Source organism: Pleuronectes platessa, chromosome 3 (genome assembly GCF_947347685.1).
Source record: "Pleuronectes platessa chromosome 3, fPlePla1.1, whole genome shotgun sequence".
Taxonomy (NCBI): domain Eukaryota; kingdom Metazoa; phylum Chordata; class Actinopteri; order Pleuronectiformes; family Pleuronectidae; genus Pleuronectes; species Pleuronectes platessa.
The window spans coordinates 10,648,380-10,672,235 of NC_070628.1; the positions used below are offsets into that span (position 1 = coordinate 10,648,380).

Here is a 23,856-nt window from a genome sequence, read left to right on the forward strand (position 1 = left end):
TTCTACTTGATGTATTACCGAGCAAATATAGAGCTCAACATGTCAGGACTGCGTGTCTGTCAGCAAATGGCACAAAAAATGAGTGTACAATGACAAATGAGGGTATTCTAATTTCAAAATAGAAAAACAGTGATTATAGCCCAAGCGATTATAGCCATGATGAAGATTTGGAAATAACAAAACTTCACAATGTTGTAGACACAATAGAAAGTCCTGCCAATGTGCGCAGTAAAATCATTTAGATTTCTTTCATAAACAGGTTAAAAGACAAAGCTTTGGTTAGTTTTTGGTAAGAGCCATCAAAACATGGCGATGTTAAACAAATTGTCAGGTCGGGTATTGAGTTTTTATGTCTAAGTGAAGAGCAGCCAAGTACAGAACAAAACAAACGACGTGAAAAAATGAAAAAATATAATGAAGCTTTTGCTTTTTAATTGGGATGAAAAATTGTAGAGTCACTTATGCCAAGTTGCACATCGCTGTATTGTGGTTCCATCTATTAAATACTTACTATGATAAAATCTTATATATGTTAAAATATAATCAACTACATATTCAAAAACAGAAACGTGTGATAAACGATCCAGTAAACAGCTTCTGTACAACATTAAAACATATTTAAACTAAAACTGTGTCTTTGTTAGTGTTGCACATAGTGAAGACACAAAGTCACTGATGATCCAACAGTTCAATGCCTAGACTGCCAATGACTAGGCGGGTGTGTGTGTGTGTGTTGGGGTTTTTGCTACACAACAAACTGGATCAGCACATAATAAATCATTTTGGAAAAAAAACGGGGATTTTCTGTACAGACAGAATCAATAACATTTGTCAAATTGACAGAACCCCACGAGTAATCAAGAAACACAATGTCCTCATTCACACCAAATCCAATCTTGCAAAACTCAAATGCAAATCGTAATATACAATGTAAATCATGTCTTTTATCCCAGAGCGCTGCATGCTTTCATAAAGACCTCCACAAACTGAAGAATATTTTCCTCATTGTCGCTGCTGTTTCATGATGTTTGAACCATTGGGTCACTATTTTGTGGAACTTCAAACACAGATTTTAGAAAAAAATGAATAATAAATTTGTCCATTAGTCATAGTTACCAATACGGCAAAAGTCCTCAGATCAGTGAGTAAAGCTACGTGACATCAAAACAGCTGTTTGGGTTTTGCCCAAATTCTTTCTCCTTTGCTTCATATTCAGTCACGGAGGTGCTGCATTTGTATTTGTCCGACCACATAAAAGGCCTGTTAGAGGAATATATTTCTACTCCACTTTTAATGATATATTAACACAAAGCATATGCTATATATGAGTCAAGTAGTTGTAAAAATCAATAATTGTGATGCATTAGCCAGGTAGTGAGTGACACAGTTTTAAAGGTGACATGTTTAAGGTTTATCTATTGCTACATAGCCAACATTAGCATTAATCACTGTTTAATTACCATTGTCACAGAACTGTTGAAAGATCTGCAGCAAACTTGTTTGGTAAGAGCAACAAGAAAAATGTGTTCCCTGTTGCTTTGCGCTCTGTCAATTATTTGTCTCTACTGATGTTAGCATGCTAACCAACTCTGCTGCGTGTTGCACTGTTGGGTTATTCGTTTACTGTTCTTTTCCTTGTCTGTAGAGAGCGGTTAGGGTTGAGCACCAAACTGTGTGCCAGTGACTAAACTGGCCTGATAAATGAGATTGCGAGAGTTTTTGAGTTACGTATGGCGTAATCCTATGAGGTGATTGGCGGCAAACAAATATCTGGTATCATGCAATCACAGATTATAATAATAAATCTGTTTTATTTCATCACATTTATTACCTTCATAGGACAAAAGGGAAAAATATGCAGTTAAATCGAATATAGAAGTTTCAGACAGATGTTTTTGCAAAGTGAAAGCCCTTAATTACTATTGATGTAACATTGGAGCCTGTGGTGCGCAGCTCTGTCTTTTTCTTATGTGTAGTCTGATACTTCTGGAGGTGGATGGACTTTTTCTTCCAATGGGACAATAAAACAAAGCACATGGCACTGGCATCCCACAGCCAAGCTTGAGATAATGACAGTAGACCAGGAGACTCTAGTGCCCCGGCTGAGTACCATCTACTGTAATTAGCTTCTGCAAAGAGCTTGAGAACCTCATCTGTTTTTGTTGGACTTTGTTGAGTAACTTCCCTGCTTCATCTCCTGCTCATTAAAATGCCAAAGACTAGATGAAGTAGAACCTACGATGCACGATCAACTCCAGTTTGTCTTTTCGTTATAACTTCAAACTCAAAGCACAATCAAGCTAATGTGTCCTAGAAGAAGAGATACACTTTGAGGGTTAAAGCATAAACAGAGTTGTATTGATGAACTACATTTTATAGACCATGACTGGATATTTTAAATTGGACAGATTCTTAAAAGGGACACACTTGAAACATCTGATTAAATCCCTTTATTGAACATCTTCAAAGCATTTACTTCCATTCATCACCGTCATCGGCATCGCTGACCATGATTGCCAAGTAAATACAGAGTTATTTCAGGCAGCTATGTTATTTTATTTTATTCCACTGTTGCTCATGGTTTGGGCTTTGCACACTCCCTTGCCAGCGACTTCAAAGGCAGCTCCTTTGTAGGTTGCAACACACTGGCCGTCTGTGCGTAGGTCTGGCTGAACCTGCTCCCACACCTTCTTTTTAGGGTTCAACTCTTTGTCTGGTTCACCTGCAATCAAGACGTCAGATTGATATATTAGAAGAGACTCTGCTGATCATCCAACACACATGCATGGATCCAGTACTGATGTTATATGAACTATTTGTGGCATGTCACTGTCTTGTATCAAGTACTAACACACTGTTTGAATACATGGATACTAAGATCATAGACTGTGTGTAAGGTGGACGACATGCCTGCACTTCCAAATATATCCCGGACACAAACGCTGCTACCTTGCAATCATTTAGAGCCAAGGTCTGGGCAGTAGCGATTGAAGGATGGAACCGTGTTAGCAAGGTCGCGCCATTACACCCGGTCAGTAGTGAGTCAGTCACAATTGCCAGAAAAGTGAGTTGTTGTGATTAGGACTTCCGTAACTGACAGAAACTGACAGTTTGGTCCTTGTCCCATCCACTAACATGGAGGTGAGCTTAATGACCTATACTGCAGGTAGGCACGAGGTGGTGATGGAGACGCCTTGGCTTCACTTTTGGGGAGCTGTCATGTCGCCCATTTTATATAAAGTATATAATTAAGACACATGGACTAATGAGTTCCATTCATGGGTTAGTTCCTATTAGTCTTACACTGATACAACCTGCATTATGAGCTGAAGCCAATTAACATCCCAGGTAAATGACAAGCAATTATATTCAAGACATTTCAGGCCAATTCAAATTTTATTTATCATAAATCAATTGTGATAAGTCAGTGATATAGCATCAACTTTCTAAAACCGCATTTGTTCTTCGCTGTAATTCAAAACATCTAAACAGAACATCTCACACTGTGCGTCCACAGAAAACCATTAGGGGATGTTCTCATTTCACTGAGCCTTTGTTTTTGATTTTTTTCTGGCTTCTGTCTAGTGTCAACTTCTTCCTCTCACCTCAACCATGAAGACAAAAATGTGTTTCATTTCCCAGGCCTGTGATTTCTGCCGGTTTACAACTTAATAGTGGCAACAATCAGTTTTGATCAGAAGCGTGAAAGAGGTTTTGATGAGCAGCTTGCGCACAGTCTTGAGTTCAAGCAGAAGTTGTTTGCGTCATTGTTCAGGGAAATGGAGGCAATTACAACCATATACTTCTCCCACCAGCAGTGGATTGGCTGTAACTGAATCTGTACTACAAAGCCTTGGTGAGAGAGAAACCAGGAAACAAAACAAAATCTCGTCTTATTTTCCATTCCATGGCGACATGAATTATAAAAAACAGCCCAGGTGTTATGCTGTAAACAAACGTGACTTCAACACGGTTTGCAAAACATCAAGCTATCCGGTCTCTGTGTTCTCTATTGAAGCTTTTTTTCACGGAATTGTTTGATTACGACTCTTTTTAATGTTGCGTCCTTAAAATTGTTTCATGTCAAATAGATCCCTCATTTATCGAACAGCTGGGACATGTGTACAGCAGGAGGGAAAGCATTGGCTGATACAGGTGGGCTGTTGGTACTTGGACCACAAATTAACCCTAATTGTACCCTATCTTCACTTTTCAAAGGGAACTTCCAAACTGGTTATTGTTCTCTTAAGAATGTTGGATTAAGAAGAACCATCTTCTCCTCCTATTCAGCTTGGAAAACATTTAGAATCACTGGATTCTTGGTGGTGTAGAGGAAGCACCTTGACTCGCTTACAGTCTAGTTGATGTGTACATTGAAAGAGAACAGGGATCTCTCACTTTACATAAGTTGAACTTAACAGGGCAATTAGAATACTTATCTTTATGGCTGCCTATAAAAAAATGCAGGCTACGTTCCCAGCAATGAATGCTGATTAGACTGTCAAATCAGCAGTCACAGACCATTAAGCCACCACCAAACAGAACTGAGGAGTCTTCTAATGAGAGCTTTAATTGGGGTCCGAGAACCCATCATGATTGGTGCGGCGTGTTGTTTCTGGCTACAGGAAGGTTCAATTTCATTTCCTAAAGACAGAAGTATTTTGTGGAAACAAGGCCGAGAATTCTCTCAGTGGTCTCAACACAATGCCGCCAATCATCCAGTGGTGATGAGGCATTACTCGTGTCTGATTTTGTAATTTAACGCCAACACTGATAATTATCTGTTTGTGAGGGTACAGTAATCATGCTGTACCTGGGAAGCCCTGGAAAGTCACTCTGTCTCCTGGTGCTGCTCCACTTGGAGGATCAAGGATTTCGACCTTGTCTGGCGAGCTGGCGCACATGACCATCGCCTGGGACACAACTCCCCTCATCTTGGCTGGCTTCAGGTTACAGAGCAGGACTGCCATGCGGTTCTGCATCTGCATGGGGGACAGAAGATTAAGTACGGCTTTACAGCTCATATGCTTTACACAGTAAAGAAGAAAAACAAATTACACCCAATTTACGTAGTACCCAATTTGGTTGAACAGAAGAAAAACTAAACAAACACGACAACAAAATACTCCAGTCCAAATACTGCTGGACTGGAGCAATATTTCAGGTGTACTGTAGACATTTGTCCAAGCAATTGTTGTCTGATTAGCCTGTCTCAGACTAGAATTACTGAATGGTTTCTTTTGTTTATTGACATTCAAAAGTACAGCCATAAAACTGACTCCTGTGTGGTTGACATATATAGATGATTGCTCATATAAATGATACAGTTAACAAGAGAGTGAAACGGGAATTGGATTTTAGATTTATTGCCCCTGTAAGTGTAGTGTAGTGGACTAAAAGAAGCACACAAAGGGAAGCTATAACTCTACCCTTTTAACTGTAGAGCACCTTATTAGGTTTGGCTACTGAATTCCACGTCTGCAACACAAAATTTATTTTTCTAACTTCTAGTACTTATATCTAAGATTGTACCTGGTCCAGAGGTATGTGCTTGACCAGCCCGCTGACCACTGTTCTGGGGGAAGCCTCTCCCACATCAACCTGCTCCACGTACAGACTGTCAGCATCTGGATGCTTCTGCGCCTCAACTATACGCCCAATACGCAGGTCCAGTCGAGACACGTCCACCTTGGCGTCTTCTTGGCTCGGAGCTGCCTGCTTTTTCTCAGCTTTCTCCCCGACTGGAATCAAAGAGTGGAAAATATTTTTACACAAACAGCATGTAATATTAAACACACTTTCAATGTCAATAAGCCCTAATCCTATATAATACATTTCATACTTCATGCCTTTTACATTTCCTGTTTTTTATTTGGTCTTTAATATGACAATTTGGTTGGGTGTTGTGCACGTCTGGCCCCGAACACGAAGACAGTAGCCATTCATCACATATTACGGAAAGGTTTGCTGAAGAGAGGCATTTGTGAAAGTTTTCATGCTATTACATCAAATGTGCATGATATTATAGGAAATGTTTGCTGGAAAGCAGTGGGTAAGTTTCGGCCAGCTGATGTCTTTCCAAGGAATATTGTAAAAAACAAATTATACTTGAAACAATACCAGCCATCTGTCTGGAATCTGATTTCATTTCCTCCCATAAATGAAAAACAAAGCTCACCAATGACAGGCCTCGGGGTGGCATGTGTTTCATGTGATCCATGAGTAAATCAAAAAAAGGGTAAGTAATAGAAACTTTACATTTCTTCCCAGAAATGCGAGCCAGAAATACCTTGATTTGAATGACAATAGCAATATCCACTTTGACTGAAAGTGATACAGTGACATAACAGAATAACAGATGCCTCCTCCCAATGAGATAAAGTGACTCGCCAGATTATCTATCACACATTGATTCCAGTGGACTGCCCTGGTCAAAAGATCACACATTCTTTAATCAATCGTCTGAGTCTTCACCAACTCTGAAGAACATAAAATCCAATCCTTGCCCTTTGATGTTAAAAATAAAAAATATCACGGCTCCACCAGGTTCCACATGGGTTTGTGCACTTAACAAGTGATGACTGTTGGAATGAGGTGAGAACACGGTATGATAAAGGAAGACAAAACTCAACACGTTTAATAGCTTAAAGAGGAATATATCTCTTTCATAAACAAATCTCCTACATCTGGATGCAAGAAATACCAGTGAATTTGTCAAGCTCTCTGCCTCCTCTTACTAAATGATGAGACCTATAAACAAATCCAGGACTAATTATTCCCTGTCTATGCCAGACAGCTCTTCTAATAAGTACAAATTGCATATTGCCAAAACAGAACTATATATCTGTGTGATTTTCTTGTGATTAATAGAAATCTTCTTCATTTTTTTTGTTTTACAAAACAAAAAAAATGTTCAACATCCAACAATAAATCATTCTCAAATTGGACAATAAATATTCCAGTGATGCCAAGAGATATTGGATCCAGTAAGAGGAGCACATTGCTGCCTTACATGTGTTGCCACCGGATATTGGAAATGCAAATAGAGAAACACTGGATCCCAGACAAAACCGTAACTTAAGTTTATGAAAATATGAATAATATTGTTGAAGAATAAGGTTAAGCAAATCCTTCAGAGGCAAGAGATGAGTAAATTTAATACATTTAATATGGTCCTGTGAATAAACTGAAAATAAAACACATGACAAAGTAATTTACTAAATATCAAGTCAAAATATAAAACTCTCGACCTTTAACCCAATATAAAAGGGTTTAGATGTGAAAAGTTAAAAAGATGCTTAGAAAACATGTTAATGCTTTTCACGGAGACATTACCTTTTTTCTCTGGCTTCTTCTTTTTACCCTCGTCTTTGGGAGGGGGGCTCTGAGCAGCAGCAGGCGAGGCCGAGGGTACAGGAGCAGAGGGTTTGGGAGGGGTGGGCTTCGAACTGCACTCCACTGTGGGTTCATCTGATGTCATGGCCACGTCCAGCACTACAGGAAGGACGTGTCAGTGATGTTAGTATGAAAAGAGTGGTAAATAGTGGATTGCAATAAGAGACTCAAGTATATCTGATGACTGTTATTCTCTGCACACACTTTCTTTCCCTAATGTCACATGCACAAAAGCATGGACAAGGTGCAGTGCCGCGAAGTAGAAATAATTTACAACACTAGTATACAAAGCACACTAGGGCCTGGTTGTGCCTTTTCACGCATGGAGTTGCTTGCGTCAACATAAAACAGTGAAATGATACAGAGGAAGCTTTATTTACACTCAAAGTGGGAGGACCGCTCTCCTGGTGCAAACAGTTTTGGTGGGAAAATGACAGGCTGATGGAAACAGGGAAATGGAGCCATAGAGCAGGGAACAATGTCCTACAATAACGCCCATGAAAAAAACTAACCCTTCATTTAAGGCGCCTGATGTTTTGAGTTCCCACAAAACCTTGTGCCCGTGTCTGACAAACATCGGTCTGCAGGCGCACCACCACCACCATATTACTTTTAATTCTATGTTAGGACCTGCGATAAGGACCTTTCCGGTTTACCTTGGAATTATAGGCAATAACCTCTGAAACTCTTGACATTCCACTTTTAAGTTTCCTGTCAAGGATTTTTTACATTGAAGGAATAAAAGCACAAATATTCCTATAAGTATTTAAACCATTTTATCTAATCTCCCAAATTTAAACTTGGCTTAACTGGAATCTTTAGAGACAATAGATCTCAGCAAAACACTATTTATTTAAAGTGAGTGTGTAAACAGGACGGTGTGTTTGTCCCTCAGTAAATGGTTGGGACCCAAGCAGAGGGAATAGGAGAACAAACACTGAGCTTACACTTGTCCAGGCGCCTTGGCACATATGGTGCAAAACAGAGCTTCAAAAGAAGAACCAAATTTTTTTTGATTTAAGAATTTAGAATCATTATCTGCACAATATATATGATTTAAATGAGTCAATGTTGGATTCAACAGAGTTTAATAATTTTTACTTAAAAATGGTTTGAAGTAAATTTGATACCGAACTTATACTTTTTTCTTGCGAGCCGAACAGTTGTTGTTAATTTAAAGTCTTCGATCGGCACCATTATAGTCACATTGTACGGTTTGTTCTTTCATCTCAAAAACAAATAAAGTCAATTTAAATGTCTTTCAGCAAGTTTCACATTCATCCCTGTTTTAATGGAGCTATTTTATGTCAACATTAAAAGAAACCGCCCAAAATAAACATCACAATCAGATACAATACATGGAACAAGTTAGCACTGAGTGTATTGGAACACATTCCTGCAGTGATCCAACGCCAACATGATGAAGGTTTTTTTTTGAGTTACGTTAAATTAGCTTATTCCTTCCAGTCCCCTTTTATTCCTGCGGTGTCTTTCTGAAAAACATTAAATGTGTGTAAAAGTGCGATCCGAGCCGTTTGCCCTCGAATGTCAATGTATGTCACACACACACACACACACACACAAGGAATCTCGAGGCTCTAAAGTTGCTTATAATGAAAACAGAAGATATCTGGTTGTGATGAGCTGAAGCGAGAATGCGCAAGAAGTTATCATTGATAGTACAAACCAAACAGGGCTCTAATGAGCAACAACTAACATCAAATGCTCCTAAGTCGGGGACACTCATTGTGATACAACTTGATATAAAGCGGATAACGACATCAAGGTCTTTTTTTAAACAAACAAACATTTGATTTGCTCTGGAAGTCCCGGCTGGGAACCAAACTCAAACCTACCCCCTCTCCTCTTCTCCTTTTCCAGCAGCTGTTTTTTCAGCTCCTCGATGTCATTCTTCAGTTTCGCATTCTCCACCATCAGTTTCTTCTCCTCCCTGACACTCGCCTGGACGACTGCAACGAAGGAAATTCTTGTTTGAACAGCACAGGGATTCCATTTCAACTTCCCACGGCACATTTAAAACAACGGCTTCACTAGTGCAAATACATTACTGACTGACATAAATTGGCTGCTAAAATCAATATTGTTAGTGGGCTTAATAACAGCCGTGAATTTCTGAACTAATACAGTTTTTTTATTTACAATTTCTTTATATAATGCATGTGCTCAATTTGTGCAGGGGATACTATTTAAAGTGGGGAAGGATATGGGATAATGGAGAAGAAAATTCAAGGATATAGCTTTGGTTTTTTTGCAACTAAAATATGGCCTTCATTCAATGTTTATTACAATTCAGAAGGATTACCTTTGAACAGGATACTATGAATTTTGTAAAATGAATACATAAAAACTAAATTCAGCATTTATAATAATTCAATAAATCAACAGGAAACGAGATTTGGCTGATTCGAACCTTTAATTTATCATCAGACTAATTTGTGAACTACAGAGGAGTTTTATATAACTTGTATACTCAGGTTTCATATACTTGTTAGTGGTCACACTGGTATTTCACTTGTATAGCCTGTCTAGACAAAATGAACTGGGAACTTTATGTAAATGGGCTGCATTTATATAGCGCTTTTACAGCACGCCTTTTCCTTGCTGACAGAGTTGCTGCGTATGGGTGTTAATTTGCGGTGTGCTCTCTCACTTGTTTTCTCCTTCAGCAGCTGGACTTGCTGTTTGAGGTACTCGATGATCTGGTCGGCCTCAGCTGCTCGCTGCTCCAGCTTCAACAGAGGATTGTGACTGGACATGTTGACCAAGGAGCGAGCCAGGAACCTAAAACGCAATAGATAGTACCAACCATTACAACTCTATAAAAAATAAGTAAAAATTAAGACTGAAATGACTGTAGTGAGATTTCTAAATACAGTAACTTGCACATTTTGTGTGATCCATACAACTATTGGGTCATGAATACTGAATGAGTCCCTGTATTCCTTGTTATTTTGTATAATTAACTCGTGTGAAACTTTGTAGCTATATAAAACTAGATAGTGTTTTCAAGTACCATTCTGAACATCTACAAAAGATACATGTTTGGAGTTACAAGGTTTGCATTCCAGTACAACCGCACCACAAACTACAGCCTCTGAAATGACCACAGAGCACAGACAACCTCTGTCTGACAGTCTCAACAAAAACCCAACACTGAAATTGGCACTAAGGTGGTATGTGTTGCAGGGGTGTTCTATAGGATTGCATTGCTTTGTCTATGTTTTTTTTTACTTTTGTGTGACAGTCCATGATATAATGTCCTGTCTCACTCTGAATAGTGTTTATTTCTAAATAAAAAAGGACTAGTGGAGGCCTAATTGCAAATTGTCTGACAAAGCAACTGTATTTACCTCTTGTAAAGAGGTTATGTTGTCACTTTGTATGTTTGTTTGCAGTAATAAGTAAAAACATTTTATGGAGGGGTGGAGCATTACAGAAGGAAGACCTAATACATTTGTCAGATTAACGGGCAGTTCCATAGGGCGTTAGCCTTGGTGGAGGTATGTGCCCTCTGAGCGCTCTTCTATTTTGAAAGGTTTTCCGTGACATGTAGCCCCAGTTTGTTTTCAACCATGTGTTAATGTTATTTTTCACGACACGTATTTTGGCTAATGAAGTGACAAAATCTGACCTCTGTCCACAAGGCATGTATAAAAGATAATCAGCATTCATAAAAATGACAGTAAATCAGCAAATGTTGATTCCAAACTTGTCAAATTAAAAGGTTTTCTGTAAAATGTTAGTGTTCGAAAAACTCATAAAATCTGTAACAAGTTCAACTTGTTAATTCCAAAATCTCTCCAAATTCCAAGTGGCATTCATAGAGTTATGTCCTTTAAATCATACTAGAATCACATTATGTAATACATTTTGGAAAAAGACTTCAAAAGGGATCAGCCACTCTTAAACCAGTCGCCCAAAATACAGCTGGACAGTTTGGGTTTAGGATTATGTTCCTTTATCTACCAAACTTGGCAAATCGCTCTCTCAAAGTAAGAGGAAAAGAAATATTTGTACAGGCCGAGGCATGGAGAAGAAAACTTCTAACACGTATAGCAGGGAGGCGCTGGAAAACAACAGCTGGCCCGAGATGAAAACAAAATGTTGGGGGATGAGGAAATTAGAAACACAAAAGAGCTGGAGTTGATAAAATCGGGGATCAAAGCATTGTTTTTTGAGAAACTGAATTGATTTAAACAGGACCAGTGGTGGAGTAACAACATCAGCCACAAAAGGGCTGATCTCATTTGGATAACCTCTAAAAATGGGTCCTCGGGCCGGGGTATGGTCCGTAGCATATGACACTGAGAGGCCATTGCAGCTTTGGATTTCAGATGGAAATGTGTTAACAATATTAAAAAAGACTTGGGCTGTCAGGCTGTTCATTTGTCTGTCTTCACTGCATAGGAATTCCAATATTTGATTTGATTCACCCTCTGGTTTGCAAGTAGAACACAACATCTGACTATTTGCATTTTCTCATCTCATCTCATCGTCATCCGCTTATCCGGGGTCGGGTCGCGGGGGGAGCAGCTCAAGCAGGGGGCCCCAGACTTCCCTTTCCCGGGCCACATATTTGCATTTTAATCAATCTAAAAATAAAAAAGCCAGGATGGTTTTTGTCCATTTTGCGTTTCCATCAATTTTAGATAATGCTGCACAGCGACCACATGTAGTTTGAATTAAATCAGTGAATCTGTCACGTTGAACCACCGGCTTTCTCTGAAATGGTGTGGACGTGTCAGCAGACGGACCAGGAGACAAGTGTTTCCGTCTTCCATGCTCCATCCCCACATTACAATTATACTGGAGGAGGATCGTTCCATACCTGAACAGACCATAATAGAAGAGAGCACAGGTTGCCAGCACCACCTGAAGGTATCCAAAGGACCTACACGTTTATTATTTAAAAAGAGTTGTGATTTGACCTTTTCAGGATAAATCTGTGGCATGTACAGGGTGGTCTAAATATATATATATGACTATTTAATGTTATTGAAATCGATAACAGACCAGTAATGATTTGAATTGGATAGAGTCAACATGCAGTTATTGATTTATAAACTACACAGGTAGAAAACTTGACCAAATCAGTTAAATTATGATGCATTTTCAAGTGCACAGTAGAAAACATGGACCCTGGACCATGACTCTTCCTCAATAATTAACAATAACTGTATAACACCTCTTATTTCCTCCTCGTTACGGGTTAAATTATAATTTCTTGAATGATCTGTCATGTCAAGATCATATGTTTGCCAACAGACAAATTTAAATTGTTAAGCTAAGGGGACAGAAAAGTTACAGCAATAATTGTTAATGTAAAAATGATTATTTATAAATCATTTATTTGATTTGTCATTTTCCTGTACCAAATTATGAAACATTGAACACCTTTGGGTCTTGGGCTAAAGAAAAAATATGGACATTGTCATCTATGTAACTGATTGACTAATTTACTAATTTTAGATATGAACTCATAATGAAAGTGAAATCATTCACTACTTTCCTTCTTTAATAACGACCTGGGATGTTATTTTCCTGCAGTTTCAGTCATTTGTCAATCACAGCAGCTCAAATAATCTTCTAATTACACATATTAATGATCGAGTGGATCAATGGATTAGAAATAAACGAGTGTTTTGGAGACGCAATTGTTCAATGCTGCAAAATGATCGTTACCTCTCGTTGCATCAGTTCAATAATAAGTGAGCTAGCCACTCAAATGTGGCTATTGCAGGGCTAGCCGCTAGCTACATGGTGTTATCTACACGTTGCTAAGGATCAAGATACAAGTTAGTTGAAGCAGTGAATTTAAACACATAAGTTATTTTTTAAAGAACTTACATGGACTCTACGGACCCAGCACGTTTCAGGGGCGCTGAGGTTGACAGCTGCTAGCCTGGTCGGAGAGAAGCTACTTCAGGACCCAAGCGAGTAGATCTCTAAACGCTCCGGATGCGAAGCAGCCTCCTGAATTATCTGCTTAGCTCTCTATCCATGTGTTTTATAAATCAACGTGCCGTGCGAGGATGCAGCTATAAACGCCTGTGTGTAATAACAAGAATGAAAGAATACGTGGTTTAAAAAATAAGTACGAAACAGCGATTGAAAAAACTATTTTGCTGAAGTATATTTTCGACCGATCCAAGCATTTTAATCCATTTTTAAAAATCGTCCTTCGCGCAGCACATTGTCGCGCTGATGTGACGTCACGTGGGTCACGTTCACTCAGCTGTTTCCTCTCACAGAGGCAGGAAAGGATTTCATTAAAGAATACATCTTGAAAAGTGTTTTTTATTCCAGGCTCATGCTGCGGACGCGTTGGCAAACTTCCTGTTGACCGTGAGTACATCTTTCATGGGTGATGCACATGCGATCATTTGTAATAAGGCATTTGTGTTCATCACTCGACCACAGACTCAGGGTGGGTTCAACCACTGGGTTTTAACCATAACGTATTATCGCTTGTTTATGAAATTGATGCACATCTCAACTATATGATGCAAATACTGTTTAATTACAACGACAGGGTTAATATGACACCTGCTCGAATGGTTGTGTGTGATCTCAGAGAACGTCAACAATTCTACAAGCTTTAACTAACCCCGCGAATTATATGAAATATTACAATATAATATAAACCTTATCGATCCCATGTCGGGAACATGTGCTTATTACAACCGTTATAATAGAGACAAAAAGTAAACAAGAGATCACGAGGCAATGCAAAAAAACAAATCAAAGAAAATACAGAGAATATGTACATAATATACCTTTTTCCTCAGACAGAATATTGTGGGTATAACTAAATGTGTTTGAGTAAAGAGCACTGCTACAGGGTCATTGCAGAGAGGTGGGTGGCAAGGAAAGGAATATAGGTATATTTCACAATAAGAGGCTTACTTAAGGAATCATATGATCACTGTGTATTTGCAGTTGTGAACTAATAAGCAAATAGTTATGTTTCGCTAAAAGTGAGATCTGATAATGCTGTTTCCAATAATCCTCTCACTCAAATTCATCTATATTATCACATATCATCCATACATTGTCTCTCCAATTCTCAGTGCATCAAGCCAGTGGCAGGATGAGGCCCCTCAGAGATGCTCAGCTGGGGGCCTTCACCTTCTTTGCCTCTGCTCTCCCTCATGATGTCTGTGGGAGCAATGGCCTCCCCCTCACCCCCAACTCCATCAAAATCCTGGGACGCTATCAGATCCTCAAGACCGTCACTCACCCCAGACTGTGCCAGTATGTGGACATCTCCAGAGGGAAACACGGTACGACTTTCTATCTTTTCTAATTATGATGCATACAACATTGTTCCATGTCATGACTTTATGTAGTAGTTCATTTTTTTGTTTTATAATACTATGTCCTTGATTTGTACTTTCACGGAACTTATCCAAAATAAATGAGGTAAGAAAATATCAAGTTTAATGAGGCCAGTGCCTTAATATATAACAATACAAATAAGATAAGTTACATAAATATTAAATACATAAAAGAGTAAACAAAAAATCGGATATTAAGTATTAGACGGTACCTTGAAAAACACACATCCTAAATATCAATAAATGTTTGCAGTTGCATTTGCTTATTTACGTTTCTTCTTCTTGTTCTATAGAACGACTGATTGTTGTAGCTGAGCACTATGAAAGCAGTTTAAGCGATTTCCAAAAACAGCGGAAGACTGTCAGGTGAGATTGTCATTACAAATCCTCTCAACTATTTAGCAAATGTGAAAAAGCTGAAGTACCTTTACTTTTTCTGTTGAACAATTAAAGTTCAACCTCCTTGTGTTGATAAACAATGTTGTTTATAACGGCCGGACATAGGATTGCATAAACGTATATCAACAGTTTCCTGAGTTTCTACTCCCTAAATAGTTAAAATGTTTATATCTACGTATCTCTACTCTAACCTAGTAACTACCAGACCCTCAAAAAGCTTTTACATATGCCTATCTTTGTGTGTGTTTGTGTTTGTTTGTGTTTGTTTTTGTTAGCCCAGAGAAGGTGCTGCAGATCGCCTTCGAGGTCCTTGAAGGTCTGGAGTTTATGAACAAACACGGTATGGTGCACAGGGCCCTCAGTGCACACAACGTGCTGATGGATTGCAAGGTATCGTCTCCATCCAATTGTGCTGTTTTGAGTTTTACTGAATGTCTCTGCAGCTGAAAAGAAATAGAGCGATCACCCAAATGCTACAGCGTCATTCTAAGATGGATCTTTTCTTTGTAGGGGAATGTCAAGCTGGCAAAGTTTGGCCTTTACCACATGACTGATCATGGAGCCGATGTAGATTTCCCCATTGGGTACGTCCCCTTCTCCTCATTTATCACTGAGAATGGTTCATTACTGCTCCCCTGGAACACTTCAACTGGTTTGACTGAGCTATGCCAGCTGCTGGTTCAGGGTCAAAGGTTCACTGGTATCTGTTTGATGTTCGCCAGATCATAAGAGAAAGGCAAATGGCCTTAAAATTGAACCATAATTGCCCATCATTTTTCATAGAAACCAGGTTTTAAGGCATCAAAATAGTTTCCTGGTTGAGGAACTGTAACCGATCGTTGGGCTTTTATCCTAATCCAAAGGCCTTTGTGTTCTACCGAGTATCTGTGTGTAATATCCTTCTGCAGATTGAAAAGAGAGAACATTGCACATGCCCACTGTTTCCAACACAGGACATCTGGATGGAAAATGTGCTGTGTTGTGTGGACTGTTTTTTAGGATTAACTGAGCATACTTCAACTAATGCTAGAGATATGAAGTGCACAGTTTAGATTACTAGAGGAAACTAGATATCTACAATAAGTCTTATTCAGAGGCTTACAAAGAGATGTTCTTATCTGCCCTGGGATCTTGACCTCAGGTACCCATCATACCTTGCACCAGAGGTGATCGCTCAGGGCTCTTTCCACCCCAGTGACCATTCTCGTGATGAAACTCCTCTGCCGTCAGGACCCAAGACTGATATCTGGTCTCTCGGGGTGTTGCTTTTTGAATTGTGTGCAGTAAGACTCATTCATAAATTACTTTATTCATACACAACTGTTATAATGTTATGTTTTTTTAACTTACATCTCGTGCTGTATGGATTGATTTCACCTTAAAGTCTAATGCTGTGAACCTGTTACAGGGCAGACGCCTGCTGCAGAATATTGATATAAGCGAGAGACTCAAATTCATTCTAACCTTGGGTAAGTGGGGGGGGGGGGGGGGGGGGGGGGGCAGCATACTTTTTTCAATTACAGAGCAATATGCTCTTAAGCTCAATTAGGCTTATGCTGTTGTGTTGTCATTCTCAGGTTGCATGGACGACATTGTCACTGTCCTTGCTGAGGAACATGGTTGCCTTGATACAATCAAGGTAAGTAAAAAATTATATATTTATATATATATATATATATATATATATGGTCTGTTAAAGTTAAGGGATCCTTTAAAGCCAAAGGATTATTTGTCTCTAGGTATTTCTGTGTCTGTTCGTTTTGCGTTTTTCAATCTATCTTTCATTTTTGAGATTATTGGAAGATAGAATATCATCTATTTATATATTTTGTGTGTAACTCTAGCCAATTACCTCATTTCTGCAGGAGCTGCCTGAGGACGTTCTGGAGTTATTAAGGAAATGCTTGACCTTTCTTCCATCCAAAAGGTAAATACACTCTGTGGTGGACATCATATCCTGTCGGAGGAGATTGGCCGTTTAGTTTCCAAAACACTTTGGTCACGCACGTTACGGAGGAGTTTTGTCTCTGCAGCATGTGCGCCAGACAGGATTCAGGCGTCGAGTGAAATGATACCAAAACAAACAGATTCTAGTTATTGGCTGAAACTGTGACAAATGGCTTTCAGGACCTTGACTGACTAAAGGTTTAGGATAAAAATGTATCAAGTTTTTACACAGCTACGCCTGAAAAGTACAGTTGGTGATTTCTGATAGTTTGTTTTTTTGACCATGAAGACTTTGTGTACCCCTCAGGCCAACCCCTGCAGAGCTTCTGGTAGACCCTGTGTTCGCTGGGGTCTCGTGCCTCTACACGCCCTTCCAGAAGCCTGTCAGCCTCTTCTCCTCCTCCCTCCGCTGTGCTCATCTGGAGCTCCCAGACGACATCAGTGACCTTTGCAAAGGTCTGTGCCAAATACATCCAACTGTACAGCGCATCAACATGCACACCGATCACCTCTAACATACAGTTTCCTTAAAACTGGATTATCTTGAAGCAGCTATAGCTAATACTGCCATTATTAGTTATAATGGCAGACAAGAGTCAAAATATCTGCTTTAAAAACCCACCTCTGTGATAATCGTCTTTGATATTGAAGATGTTTTGGTTGCCTCAAATAATGTTTTTGTTTTTGATTGTATTCTTACAATAACTTGCATATCATTTTATTTGTTCCATTCTATAACCTGTGAAACATACTGTATGTTAATCCTGCCCAACATTTAACAGCATCAGAAAATGAAAATCATTCTGTGGCTGTTACATGTTACAGCGCCTCCTGTGTTTGTGGGGAGGTGTTTACTGTTTTGTGTGCCTGCTGTTAGATGACGATGACGACTACCTGTCAGAGCGGGCCATAGACGAGGTTTACCATCTTTGGTGTCTGGCTGGAGGAGACCTGGAGAAGGAGCTGACCAATAAGGAGATCATACAGTCCAAACCTCCAATCTGCACACTGCCCAAGTACATCACACACACACTCACACACACACACACACACACACACACACAGACGTATGTTCTAGTTCATTTGATACCCAGATGCGGTACAATGTACTCTCATTTCTCTGTTCTAGCTTTGTCCTGGAAGACGGCGAGTCATTTGGTCAGGGGAGGGATCGAAGTTTCTTGCTAGACGACACCACAGTGACACTCTCTCTGTGCCAACTCAGAAATGTAAGACGAAAAAATATGTCCAATATTGTGAAATTAAGGTATTGTGTAGATATTAATTCATACTCTCCATCCACCACTTTGTTTTAAAGCTAATTATAGAAGAAAGCACAGGATTGATTTATTGATTGGTAGAAGGACACCCTGATTTACATTACAACACAAGAAATGCATCAGTAAAGAAATCAATTCACTTTAAATCGATAAATTGTACAACAAACAACATTTAGCAACAGAGAATACAACAATTAACAAGAGACATGCAGACCAATAACCAATTGATAGACCCAAATAATTACTTGATCAATAGATTAATCAAGATGGGTTTTTTTCCTCTCTGTCCCTAAACCTAATAATCAAATAAAAATTCTCCTCATTTCTTAGCAAAACATTTTACTAAGGGAAAATACTACTTCATTAACGACATGCTCATTTGCATTTTCACTAGTGCATTCGTATTTTTAAGATGAGCTCCTCTCTGTCTTATCCAGAGACTGAAGGATGTGGCAGGAGAAGCCTATTACCCTCTGCTGGAAGACGAGTAAGCAATCTCAATCCTGAACCGCCTGTCGACATTCCTCTCTTCCCCCTGTCACCAGTTTTCACGCCAGCCGATCATTTTGTTTTGACTCGGGTAATGTCATATTCCCTTCACTTCTCCCTCCCTCAGACAGTCGAGCCTTTCCCAGTCCAACAGCAGCAATGAGCTGTCGACCACCGTCACACTGCCACTCATCATCCGAGAGAGAGACACCGAGTACCAACTCATCCGCATCATCCTCTTTGACAGGCTGCTCAAGGTCAGGACTCCACACAAATTCACGCATGCACACACACATGCACACACTTGAAGACACAAGTGTGTAAGACACACATGAAGAATTGCACTCGCTCTAATTGGAAAATAAACAAAAAGTGGTAGAACCTGGTGCTTGTTTTAAGTCAAATCACATTTACCTGTATTCATAATAATTATTATCTAAACCGTAGGCTGTATATGAAGATGGATGATGCGTCTCCAATTCCGAAAAATTAAGTCAAAATATCCCAAATGCAGGTGGCGCAGAGGTACTGCTGATACATCAACTCGACCAATTAGGAGTCATATTTAAAACTAATCTTATTTCTCCTTTATACCAGAATTAGGGGGTATACGCTAGTAAACCCATTAAAAAAGGTGATTGATTTCGTTCCCATTGCCACTAGTGGAGTTTCCCTTTCTGCACATTCAATGTCACAAATGTACTAAAAACTGAGCAGCTTTCTAAACAGCCTCTAGTCTAAACAGATAATTGTTGAATGAAAAGCTGGGTGATACTTTCTTTGTTTTGTCATCAGGCGTATCCTTACAAGAAGAACCTGGTGTGGAAAGAGTCCAGAGTGGATATTCCCCCTCTGGTTCGAGGATTGGCGTGGGCTGCACTCCTGGGCATTGAGGTAGAAAACGAGAATATGGTTATAAGTTGAGATAGTGAATGGTTTTAACTTTGTTTTATCTGGACACTCATCGTTCTTGTTTTCACACAGGGAGATATTCAAGCCAAATATGAAACCATAGACAAGGATACCCCCATTCCTACTGACAGACAGGTAACTATTTTCTCTTTAGTCACCTATTTTTTAGGGGAACAATTTTTTAAGGTTACATCTCAAACATTTTGTCTGTTTGTTTGTCCTTGTTGCAGATTGAGGTGGACATCCCACGCTGCCACCAGTATGACGAGCTGCTGTCATCTCCTCAGGGTCACATCAAGTTCAGACGGGTGTTGAAAGCCTGGGTGGTTTCCCACCCTGACCTGGTCTACTGGCAGGGTCAGTGTCTCTCCTGTCAAATCTGTTACTGTCCCCCTGTTGGTTTCTCTTGTACAGTTCTGTACTGTGCTTCGTGGGATTGAACACTAGATGGTGTTCATGTCCCATCCTGTAAACTCCTCATCCTTGTTCACCAGGTACATCTATGTGTCTCGACAGCAACTGTTCTGATTTTCTTTTTGTTACAGGTCTGGATTCCCTCTGTGCTCCATTCCTATACTTGAATTTCAACAATGAAGGTAAAACACTGATAAATACTGCAGCTTAGTTCTGGTACTGCTTATTACTGTTTAACTCTGACTTCATGATTATGTCACACTCTTCACAGCCCTGGCGTATGCCTGCATGTCTGCGTTCATCCCCAAATACTTGTACAACTTTTTCCTGAAGGACAACTCTCATGTTATTCAAGGTGAGATATATGCGACTTGTGTGTGTGTTAAGCTTAAGTCACAGTAGCCGTTTTCAGTCATGGTCTCCAGAGAATGTCCAGAATTGTTTCCTGACATCTTTCTGGAGTTTGCCTTCCACATATGAACAACACTTCAGGAGTTTATCCGGGTCAGACGCATTCACTAAAACAGGAAAATGTCTGAGTTATTCACGTTGGGGTTGCACCTGGGTAGAGCAGCAGGAGGCTGGACAGTGACATATTCTTTATTGTCCCTGTGTGTGAACTGGTTTGCGGAAATGATCACATTGCATTTTTCCCACATCAAGATAAGAAAAAACATTAACGAGACACAACCAACGCTTACATTGCACCTTAAACAGCTCTGGATTGACAGAGGTAGATGTTTTGTTTCAGACCAGCGAGACGTCCTAATCTTTGTGGATGTTTAAAAATTGTACAGCTTGTGGAAAAAAGGACATTTTAAGTCAGTTTTTCTGGTAAATAAAGGTGGGTGGGGGGGCAAAAACATAGAATTCCAAGCTTGAAATCACATTTTTGTTCAGAGCAAAAGCGCTTGAATCTCGTAAATCTTGAGATTTGTATTCTCCCAGTATGTCGTTTTTTAGAAGTGTCATCAACGTGCCCACTCGCTCACTGTTAATTTTCATGCAGAATTCTCAGAAATGTTATCAGGGGACTGTCAAGAAAATTTCCAGGAAATGTGCAGAGCAACACACTCAGACATTATGTTCCCCTCCTGAAAACTTCAGTTAAGTGTCAGGAGTTAAATGTGTCACATTTCCGTGAACTCAACGGCATTTTTTTTTGTTGCTTCTGATTGCAATATAATCGACACACTCTGCTTCCCTCTTCTATATCACTTCTTTCCACTTCAGTCTTCCAGTGTTGTTGAGCTAATGCATTCAACTGCCACCCCGAGTTAAGTAATAAGTATTAAACATGGTCAGAGCATTCAGCTAAGTTCAAAAACAAATTAACATCTGCTGGCACAGAGCATCAGGCCGTAAGCTCACTGTTGATTAAATTTCGCCTCCATGTTGTTTCGAAGCTGCGAAAACTAATTTCAGTCTGATTTAATGGAGTTTGCAGCTGAGCCACGTCATTTAGAGTTGGGGAAACAAATGAAACTGCAAAAGCCCGCAGAGAAATGTCAAAAGCAATTCCTTCTTGACTGACAAACCGCCAGGCCATACACCTCTTCAACTCTGTGGGGAAGGTGGCTATTATCATTTATTTCCACTGCTTAGATGCCCTGGAGAGCTAGCTAATGCTTATCTGTCTGGTCGGAGCTCTGTTGTTGACTAACAGTGTGAGGAATGGCGTTAGCACGGCATTAAGCTGCACGAGTCTCCTTTTGACATGTACAGTAGTTGGTTTCCAAGGTTGCACAGTGGATCAGGAGTGCTCTGTCTGCAGCGTTCCACTCATGAAATGTCCAATTTAATAACGCACATCTAACCACCTGCTGGTTTATTACAGGAAGGGTTGTTTCTGAAACACTCGTCATCTTATATATCTTAAATCTTATGTCTAGTGTTATGACCAGCTCGTTTAATGCCAGTACAATTAAGGGAGGTCTGCACGGATAGCTTCATAAGAATAACAAAATGTATGCATGTCAAGTCAGTCGTCAGTGTTTTGTGGAGGTGTGGGATCTAGTGTACTGTATGTTCACACCAGGGATCAGAGAGAACGTAGCTTTGATGAGGGGGTGGGATTCATCAGTTGCTTTTTTTTCAAAGCCTTTCCAGGTTTTCAAGCCCCAGCTTTAAAGCAACACTATGTCACTTTTATTGAGCAACAGCGCCCTCTGCAGCCACACGTGGTGATTAAGTCTGTGAGCGATTTAGGGGTTCACATGTAGAGAAAATACAAAGTCTACCGGTGTGTCGATAGGTGTGGCTATTACCAATGATTCCCAGCTTCCTGAACCAGAGGAGCTCCCACTGTTACAAATACACCAAACTCTCGGCATTTAAGTCTGTTTATCTGATCTACAGTTCAAACTTATACTTGACATGATTATAGTTACACGCTTCTCACATGAGATTGTACCTGAGTAGGAAACAGACACTCAGGCAGAGGAGAGGGAGTGAAAGCGACACCATTCTCCATATTTCCAAATGCACAAGTGAACCCTCCAACTAATTTTGAAGCTGCAATTTTAAGTTAAAAAAACGTTGCATGGTGTTGCTTTAAATCATAATTTATTCGCTAAGTTTGTGTGTTTATTTTTTTTTTTTTCAAATACCTTGTGCATTCTTTTTCTTCAGTGTTAAGTCTTTGGTTGAAAACACTTTCTTTCAGGTGTTTGTGCACAAGCTGCCCAGTAGAATCCATCTTGCCCTTTTTGCCCTTTTGCCTGATTCAGAGTACCTGACGGTCTTCTCCCAAATGATTGCCTTCCATGACCCGGAGCTCAGCAACCATCTAAATGAGATTGGCTTCATTCCAGATGTAAGTAATCAAGAGTGCACGTGCCCTGTCCCACCGACAACAATACACATTATCGGAGGACACAGTCGGGCATCACGTCTTTAATTGCCAGTTTACCTTTAATGGGAAGTCAGAGTTGGCCGGGAATTCTTCCAGTTTCTCGCTCCGCACCAGTGGCAGAGTAAATGCCCATCCATAGATCACTGTGTATACCTTTCATTGTCATTGACATTTTTTTATCCCGCACCCTCCTGTCCAGCATCTGTGGCCAGGGTCAAGTTCTCCCTATAGTCCAGCAGTGATGATTTATACAACGACTAATGTCTGCCGGGCACACTTAATGATTGTCCTCTGCCACACTTACCTTATTTTTCTTACTCTGTGCCACCTCTCGCTGCCCTTCGCTTTCCCTCCCACAGCTCTGCTCCGACAGTGACAAGGTTAAAGTCTCCACTGTCTCTCTCGGGTTTCAGTTAGTGTGCTGATGAATGTGTGTCGGCCGTCCACCGGCTACTGGCACGTCACACAATGAAGAAGTGGGGTCTTTATCGCTGAGGAGTCAGGGATTTTGAACCCTCCTGCGCCTTGCAGTTTCTGATGCCTCAGCTCCTTTTTCTGAAGTGGCTGCCTGTTAAACTGCTTAAAAAAAGATATTTAGCGAAGATACATGCTTGTTGCTCAAATGTGTATGTAGCCTAGGTTGGCTCTTCAGGGTAAATCATGGTCCTATGATGCTGACTTGACACTTGCTGGGTTTACAATACAACAAGGAAAGGAAACTTCCTATGCCTGTTTTTATTGCTAGGCCAGGATAATATTGGAACAAGCTTTGTTGACACAGCTTTCAAGCTTGATGTCAATCCCAGTA

General features: G+C 40.0%; 2 protein-coding genes across 3 annotated transcripts in view; one reads left to right on the top strand and one right to left on the bottom strand.

Annotated features, from left to right (window-relative positions):
- Positions 1-2,435: 2,435 nt before the first annotated feature.
- Positions 2,436-13,414, bottom strand: LOC128436593 (aminoacyl tRNA synthase complex-interacting multifunctional protein 1). Its single transcript, XM_053418375.1, has 7 exons — positions 13,264-13,414; positions 10,067-10,197; positions 9,252-9,365; positions 7,336-7,494; positions 5,533-5,741; positions 4,814-4,982; positions 2,436-2,722 (listed from the first exon to the last, which is right to left on the bottom strand). Coding segments are annotated over exons 1-7 (951 nt in total). The 5' UTR covers positions 13,266-13,414; the 3' UTR covers positions 2,436-2,555.
- A 207-nt stretch (positions 13,415-13,621) lies between these two features.
- tbck (TBC1 domain containing kinase) overlaps positions 13,622-23,856 on the top strand; it is a 39,528-nt gene continuing 29,293 nt past the window's right edge. For both annotated transcript variants that reach the window (XR_008338087.1, XM_053418377.1), the window contains exons 1-20: positions 13,622-13,761; positions 14,487-14,699; positions 15,047-15,119; positions 15,428-15,542; positions 15,663-15,736; positions 16,294-16,435; positions 16,561-16,621; positions 16,730-16,791; positions 17,018-17,079; positions 17,407-17,555; positions 17,977-18,115; positions 18,229-18,328; positions 18,817-18,866; positions 18,996-19,125; positions 19,664-19,762; positions 19,853-19,915; positions 20,011-20,137; positions 20,326-20,376; positions 20,466-20,549; positions 22,924-23,009. Coding sequence is in view for 1 of the 2 variants with exons in the window: in XM_053418377.1 (XP_053274352.1) it covers positions 14,507-14,699; positions 15,047-15,119; positions 15,428-15,542; positions 15,663-15,736; positions 16,294-16,435; positions 16,561-16,621; positions 16,730-16,791; positions 17,018-17,079; positions 17,407-17,555; positions 17,977-18,115; positions 18,229-18,328; positions 18,817-18,866; positions 18,996-19,125; positions 19,664-19,762; positions 19,853-19,915; positions 20,011-20,137; positions 20,326-20,376; positions 20,466-20,549; positions 22,924-23,009 (1,860 nt within the window). In the remaining variant the exon portion in view is untranslated. The remainder of the gene's footprint in view (positions 13,762-14,486; positions 14,700-15,046; positions 15,120-15,427; positions 15,543-15,662; positions 15,737-16,293; positions 16,436-16,560; positions 16,622-16,729; positions 16,792-17,017; positions 17,080-17,406; positions 17,556-17,976; positions 18,116-18,228; positions 18,329-18,816; positions 18,867-18,995; positions 19,126-19,663; positions 19,763-19,852; positions 19,916-20,010; positions 20,138-20,325; positions 20,377-20,465; positions 20,550-22,923; positions 23,010-23,856) is intronic.